We start from the raw sequence: 8135 nt of genomic DNA, 5'->3' as shown, positions 1-8135 counted from the left end.
TCTCCTTTACTATCTTATCTCAACAGCCTTTTACCCTTCCACTTAACCACACCTGCTGTGACCACTTTCCACCACGAAACCCCTCAAACTGCAATGAAGAAAAATGTAAATGCAGAATTATTATATTGCCCTTTGCCCCTGCCTATACTACTCAACTTGTTTCCTTTGCTGCCGCCTTCAGTATTTATTTATTTGTTGCCTTTTAAGTCAGAACTGTGTGGAGCAGGGACTACCCCATACATGCACTTGCAGAGAAGACTCTGGGAACTGGGTTCTACTGCAAAGATCACTGCTGAAATAATTCTTTTTTTTTTTTCTAGGATTAAAGCTAACATCAGCCCCACTGATGGGTTCCCCTCAGAAAAAAGTGTCCTTATACCTGTTGCTAGAGGTAGCAGGTACTCTTTTACAGAAGCAAAGCAGGCCCACAGTTTACAGCTGAAACCCTGAGAAGGCTGGGACCCTCTCTCGGGACACTGCCCATTACAGCAGTGGCCCAGAAGCGAATTTTTAGATGAGATACTTTTTCTTTAGTTTCTCCAGCCTCGGAAATTTCTTCAGGCTGAAAGACTCTGTGACCTGAAATCACAGACAACCGCTTGATTTGCTCTATCCATAACCATCACCTAATCCTCACTGCTCCTCGGCCTTTTATGTTTGTTGAATACAAATCAATACAGAGCGAACATTATTGACTTTGTAGCTAAACAGAAGCTCTTGATAACTGATTAAATTCACAGCTCTCGAGGGGGGAAAAAAGTGCAGGCAAGGACAAAGCATCCATAAAGGAAAGCTTCTGAAGCTTCTGAAATGAGATTGGGAGCTTCACTTGCTGCCGGTATCCAATGGGTAGTGTTAAAGAGTACACTCTATAAACTGAAAAGAGTTAAAAATTCTCTGTATTTCCAGGGAGAGAGACTGAACATGACTGCACACCAGGAGCAGCACAGAGATTTTGCTGTGGCCCACACTAAATAAACCACCAAGGGACACAGCTTCAGCCACTGCTCTGGTACCCAACAGATGTGCCTGCTGATCTGTACAACTGGTCACAAAGTCTGCTTGATTTACAGGCATTAAAACTTAAGGGTTCTCATTCATTATAATCTGAATTTTCAAAAAGTTGACTAGTCTCAAAACTCACTGACATTAACATTTCTTGATCCAGTATTTTCAACCTTCTCTGAACACTTTCTTTTACTGTACATTTGATCAACAACATTAACTAGCCCAGGCATGCAGTCTCCCTGCTGCAGGCTGCTAAGAAGGGCAGGTTGGTAACTCTAAGCAATACCCAAGGACTTGACACGCTTCAAGGAAAAACGCTGCTCAGACAACTGCTCCTCAGTTCCTGGCCACTAAGAAAACCCTCATCAATTAGTGCTGATTTCTGTCGGTGTGTCTGCACAGAGAAGTTATTTTACCGTAACACTGAGTTTGTCATTAATGCTGGTAACATCTAATAAAAACCTGGGCAGCTCCTTCCTCTGCCAAATGGCATTCTTGTAAAACAAGATGCTGTATCTCCTCAAGACAGTTATTTGCTCATACCACAAGGCTCTACAGCCAGCATTTATTCCAGGTACGCCTCTAGGGAATGAAAACAATTAAACTTAAATATCAGGTAGTTTTGAGAAAAGCTGCCCACAAAAGAATTTATTAAAACAGATAGAATAGGAGGAAAAGTTAAGTCCTTATTACGAATTGTTTCTGCTTAGCACTGTGGTGAATGCAGCTGGAAAGGTGACAGACCTTAGCCCTGGTTTTCCTTGGTCTTCCCACAAAATGAGTTTTACCTTCCTAAAATTTTTTGAAACATGGAAGACACATACATTCCACAACACAAAGATTTTAAATGCCTTGTTAATGGTTTGAAAGTTGTTTTTTTTTTTCTTCTCAGTGGAAGCATTTGGAGAAGGATTATCAGTTGACTCAAGTCTAATTGCTAGAAGTCAACAGAACTGCACTGATTCATATTCCAAGAGGCTCAAATGCTCACAGCTTAACTGCCCTACTGCTCAGCTGACAAAGCTAGGAAACAAAAGCCTACTGCAAATCTTTTGAATTACAGTCCTTTTTTGGGGGGAGGGGAGGTGGTGGGCTTATTTTTCTGTGATATACCAGTACAAGGAAATTGCATTTCCTATTCCTTTCTTAGCTTTTTTTTAATTCCTACTCTTAACAACTATAAGATCTGATTATTTATTATCAGCATTTGAGTTCATTTAAAAAACTTTATCATCAGGCAACATTCGCTAACACCCATTAGAAATTAAGACTACTTTTTAGCTATCGTGGTGTATTAAACACTGAGAAAACAGGCTTAAAAGTCAGGATGAAAAAGAGAAAACAATTATCTGTCAGTACAGAGATCTGGGCAGGTGTGCAGTTCACAGACCATCATTTCATTCAAGGCTATGAAAGCTTTTTCACCTCACCACAGAGGCAGCCTTGGACTTCTCTACTCCTAGCTAGCACAAGAGAGAAGATTAATTTAAGCTAATACCAGTTAAGAAGGTTTGGGAAAACCTCTTAAAGCCACACTGTCCTCCACCACAGAATAGCTCTGAAGTGGTGCTGCTTGCAGAGCAGCCTGAAAAACATCCAGTTTGGAAGTCACCTGTAAAACCTGTCCACAGCTTAAAGAAAATGTTGTTCATATCTTGGACCATGTTCTCATTTGGTGGAGAGAAGTCTGAGACGTAGAAAAGAGCACAGCAGAAGCAAGCACAAATGGAACCTCATGTGAAAGCTTGCAGCATACCATGTGAAATAAAGGAGAAGCTTCAGAGGAATCATCTGTGTGTAAATTAAGCAACTCTTCACTGACCTGACTAGTCACTGATGTCATGCTATAGTTTCATCCTAAGCAGTGAGGGAGAATGAAATGTGTAACTAATCTGTTAATATCCTCGAGCGTTGTGCACTGAACCTCAAAATAAGGATTCCCAGAGAGCTGTGTTTGCATACTCACTCATCCAAGACAGAGAGTGTTTAATTAAATGTTGATCTTTACTTAAAACTAGTGAGGTGTGAACTGCTCGGTGAGTTACTGGAAATCATGCTGCTACTAATCTCACAATCCATCGATAGTCAATGCTCAGAGGCAGAAGCCACTCAGCTGAAAGTCATTAAGGCACCCACAGCTCAGGTCCTCAGAGTGGGAGGCTGGAAACTGACCCACCCCCATTGCAGTTCACCAGCAGCAGCTGACTCCTTTCTTACCTGAGCCTCACCCTGCACAAAGTCTTCCAGAAGCAGTAGAGAACGGAAGAGCAGAGCTCAGATTTTCTTCCATTCGTAACATAGGCAGAGCTAATTTAAGTGGGATGGATCAGTCTGGCAAGTAACGGGTGGTGACAGCATCATGCAAGCAACAAGTGAGACACTGCAGCATGTCAGGAACCTTCTACCTGAGTATGTTTTCCATGACCACCATTGAAACCACTTTTGCACCTCTAGTAGTTTCACAGAAGAGAGAGAAAATATTCTGTGGAAGGGACTCTTTTCTACCATGAATATCCCCTGCTTCCTAAGGGCTGCAGAGGAGCTTTAGAAGGGAAACCCCCACCCAGTGGTCCTTCAAACACGGAGAAGCAGCACTAGGGCTCTCTATTGCTGAGGGCGGGGGAGGAACGTGAGTTACAGTGCCTGGGACTATTTCTGAGTCTGATGTGCTTTCAGAAGAAATAAAAAGAAAGTAAAATTATGTAAGAGGTGCATGGCAGAGAAGTAGAATAGCAAAGAGGAAGTATTGCTCCTGCCCACACTGCCAGCCCTGAGTTTCGCATTGCCATGTCCTGCTCCTGCCAGCCTTCACTGCTAGAGTTGATGACAAACCTGCTGGTGACAGAATAAATCACTATGTCCCAGGGGATGATGGAAGCACCTCTTTGCCCTGGTAGCCCATCTAGCACCACCACAGGTTCCCTGCTCAGGACTGCAGGCAAGGCCATTTCAGTCACCACATTGTCCACAACAGCCTTTCTGAAACAACAAACTCTTCTCCAGTTTGGATTAGTTCAGCCTCCTCACTATGATACAATTGATTAGACAGCTAAATATCCAGCTATGCGCATTTTGCATTATCTCAGACAACGGAAGATACGCTTCATTACACAACAAGAGCTTCTCAACTTGAAATTGAAGTGATGGCAACAAGAAACTTTTTGTAAAAAAAAACCTCAAAGTGGCTTATAGCAACGTCCTGCAGGTTGGAAGAATTGGCTGATCACAGTTATTGCCTTCTTCATTATAAAGGCACTGAATCATTCTCCTACTCTGCCTTTAAAATTCAAAAGTAGCAAGTATACAGCTCAAGGGGCTCCTCCCTGGTTCTCTCTGAGGCCCTTGATCTCACTGCATAAGTTCTGAAGGGGTCATGTTAACGGTGCTCTTACATGATGATTTTAGCACTTTTCTCAAAGGACTCCTTTTTACAGCAATTCAACTGAGGGAAAACATTTTGCTTTATTAAATTTAGATTTTTTTTCTCCTGTATAAATTAAAAGGGCAAGCAGAAATGATTATTCCGAATCCGAGCTCAGAGCAAGCAGTCTTTAGCAAATCATGCCTCGTGTTAATTTTATGCTTAGTAGGTATGACAGCACACTGCATCTCAGCAGTTTCGTTTAAAGTCGTCATCATCAAGGCCAGAGACAAAGGCTCTCCTTCTCAGAGAAAGAAACACCTAACGCGTGATGCAGGTTTGCATCACCTCTCTGGACAATGCAACCCCAGAAATTCACTCAAAACAAGTAGGCAACTGCTGGATAGTGAAAACCACTATTGTTCTACCCACTAAACGGAAAAAAAAAAAACCCAGCATATATTAGCCATGGACCACAAGCTTACTCCAACACAGAGATGAAAAGAGGTTCTGGATCACCTCCAGATAATGAGGTTACAGCCCAAACTTCACACAGCCTGCAACCGAGTGTCATCCCCCAGAGCAGCTGGGCATGTGTGATGACATTCAATCAGTTTCTATGGTTAATCTTCCATTGTTAAAAACATCACTACATTCATGACACACATTCATCCAGCAGGTCCACACAGCTGAACAATTATGTAAAAGACTGCCTTTGAAGGCAAACTATCTGGGTATGCTTCCAACTCCCCAGCACCAGAGACACAGAAATCATGCCAGCCCATATTGGTGTTAAAGCCTTCTGGGGGGCAAAACAGAGGGTGGTGCCATTAAAAAGCAAGTCCAAATAAACTACTTGTATACAGAGACACCTCACTAATGTATGACAATAATTAAGCAAAAAAGTTTTACAGGTGTTGAGCTAATGCCATGAAGACAATATTAACCGCCCAACAATCCCACATACACAGCTCTCTAAAGGACTGCAAATCCCTAAGTAATGTGACATGATACTCTTGATGACAACTCCTTTTGGATGATGGATTTTGAATTGTTTTTTGTCTAGACTGTGTTCTGTATCTTTCAACCCACTATAAACAGAGTTGCTCTCCTACTTTACTAGGTTACAGACACATTTTTCCATCCTCAAGCAGGCTACACACAGGCAAATTTACCTGGGCAGGTGACTGATTAGGTCAAGGAGATGAGTTATACAGGCAATGGCTACACCTTCTGCTATGAGTCAGGAAGGAGAAAATGCTTTACCGTATGGTCTGTAAGAGGAGGCAGCACAATCAACTTCTCCATGGTATTCATTACCACCCTCCAGAGCTCCTTCAGCACCCGTTTCAACACTGTCTTTTCACACACAGTCGCAAACAGTGTCAGGCTGCAGGAGAGAGCAAGAACGGATTAAGTTCAAAGAATGCAATTCGCAGCAGAAAAAAGTTATGTGTATGGGAGAATCATCCAAAGCATTTTTTACAGCAAAAATCTTCCCTTTTCGTAAACTTATGGTGGTTAGGAATAATTCAGATAAAAGCAGGTACCGCTGAACTGGTTCCCTTTAAGAAGATACTTCCTGGTGTATTTGCTTTACATATAGAGCGTATAGGAAAAATTATGAACAAATACAGAGTAATAGGTTTTAAATTTCAAGGAGTTATTATGATGATTTTTTAACATTGAATTTTTTGAAATTAATTCTGCCCAGACTGATATGCAGAAGTTCCTGCACAGCTGCTGAAGTCTCTAAATATTCCACCTCTATAACCACCTTAAAGCATTTCTTGGACTCCTCTGGTTTTTGTGGCAATTGCATTCACCATCAACCACCTGCCACACGTCTACTTGCTTTTACATAAAGAAGTTCTGCTTTATCTGTCTAGTTATTCCTCCTTTATTACTGTACAAGCTATCAAAAAGGCCCAGACATGTTAGATTCCTCCTCAAAATGATCGTTGGACTTTGGTATTTACTGATCACACCGGGAGAGCTACATAACAGGAGGAACCCTTCAGCCAGTAGCAAAGCACAGGTGACAGCTGATTCTTCTGCACCATGTAACATCCTCTCCCACATTTCCCTTCTTCCCAAATCTGGTTAGACAGTAAAAGAACAAAACTGAATAGGGACAAGACTGGTGTGGGCAGGATGCAGGAAGCATCAAAAAAAAGACAGTTCTTCTTGTAGAGGAGGAAAGAAGATAATCCAGGCTCAGATTATAATTATCAAAATTATTTGCTCCACAGCTGTACAAAAAGGCCATAGCATACCAAGTTCCCAGAAATACAAAGGAAGGTGGCTTCTCCGGGTTTATGAAGGCATGCATGGAAAAGGCTCACATAAGAAGTCTCCATGAAGTAATGACTGCTGAGAGGATCACTTACTACATAGAGACCCAAAAGAAATATGGGACAATCAATACGAAGAGCAATGAAAAAAACTACATTCTAAACTTGCAAAGCTTCACATCTCTTGCAGTGTTTATTATGAAAACTGTTGGTCACGCCTTTCAAAATAACGAACTGCTGTGTATCAGCAAGAAGTTTAACTTCTACAATGATTAAAAAGTACTTCTCTTTGTATCAAGCCTTATCTGATGAGAATTACGTGCAGTTAGCCCCAAAAAGTCCCTGCACAGCTGAATTATGCTTCATGGTATTAACGGAAATAGTTAATTAAAGCAGTAGATGAAGCTCATGAACATCACGTAGTTCAGAAGCCTATTTTCTAGTCAGAAAAGCACCACATATGACTACAACACACACACACTTAACATGACTGGGGTACTGATTAGCATAGCTATCAAGCATGGAAGTATGGTTTGCCATACATTTGCTAACTGGCTACAGTTTGTACAGGTATCATTGGTACACGTATAGGAAAAAAAAGTAGCTAGCAAATTTAGATTTTCAGTCTTTCCCACTTCCTGATCAGCAGTGTGTTTTGCTGATTGCTATAACTGCCAGAGGGAGAAAGCAGAACTGAGAGTGTGCTCTGGCACTGAATGAAGGCTGAATAGATGATCTATGGCTTGAGAGAGAGGCAGATACGGGCAGAAGTCATTAATTCTGCCTGAAAATTTGGAGGATGGACATCTCAAGAACAATTCAAGAACACAGAGCTATTTTTCCCCCTCTCCCACCCTGTTCCCAATCCGATGCACTGTATGTGTAACATATATTTGAATGCTCCCTTACTTTCCATCCAGGAAATCCATCAGTGGCCTCAAGACGTTATCTGCATCTTGTGCAACCGTGTTTCTGGCATTAGCAGCAACGTTTCCTGTCCCTTTCACTTGACAGAGGATATCAGACATTTGCTTGACACACTCATCAATACGAGTCTGAAAGCTGAACAGATAGGAGAGAGGCAAAAACAAGATCATCAGTGGCAGAGATCTCAGCTCTAGTACATAAGGTAAAGTATTTCAAGTCCATAAAACATGCACTCATTTACACACCCTTCCTAAGATTTGCTGCTCATTTCCTTACTGTATTTGTTACCAAGGGGCATCCTATCCAGTTCCTTGTGCCCATCATCCACAGGTGGCCTAGCATCTCTCAGACACAATCACATTTGAGAGGAATTTGTTCTTTCAGCCTGCAAAAAGAAATGATCCTTTCCTCATTTCCAGAAACACTTATCCTTAACTCAAAGCGCCCTGCTGTATCTGTGCTTTCTACACAGGGTGCTCTACCACAGGGACTGGGATATCGTATGGAGCAATGGCACAACGCAAACACCCCTCCGAGCACCCAGG

At 41.9% G+C, this 8135-nt stretch overlaps 1 protein-coding gene across 1 annotated transcript in view; it reads right to left on the bottom strand.

The window, feature by feature from the left end:
- Positions 1 to 8135, bottom strand: part of LOC104489153 (protein unc-13 homolog B-like) — a gene marked incomplete at its 5' end in the record, with an annotated part of 52349 nt that overhangs the window by 15118 nt on the left and 29096 nt on the right. Inside the window, 2 exons of the mRNA XM_010131284.1 lie at positions 5636 to 5759; positions 7573 to 7725. Of these exons, the coding sequence (XP_010129586.1) occupies positions 5636 to 5759; positions 7573 to 7725 (277 nt within the window). The remainder of the gene's footprint in view (positions 1 to 5635; positions 5760 to 7572; positions 7726 to 8135) is intronic.

The sequence above is a fragment of the Buceros rhinoceros genome, unplaced genomic scaffold, assembly GCF_000710305.1.
Source record: "Buceros rhinoceros silvestris isolate BGI_N320 unplaced genomic scaffold, ASM71030v1 scaffold960, whole genome shotgun sequence".
Taxonomy (NCBI): domain Eukaryota; kingdom Metazoa; phylum Chordata; class Aves; order Bucerotiformes; family Bucerotidae; genus Buceros; species Buceros rhinoceros.
Note: the sequence above shows the minus strand (reverse complement) of the source record. Positions and strands in the feature narration are given on the sequence as shown.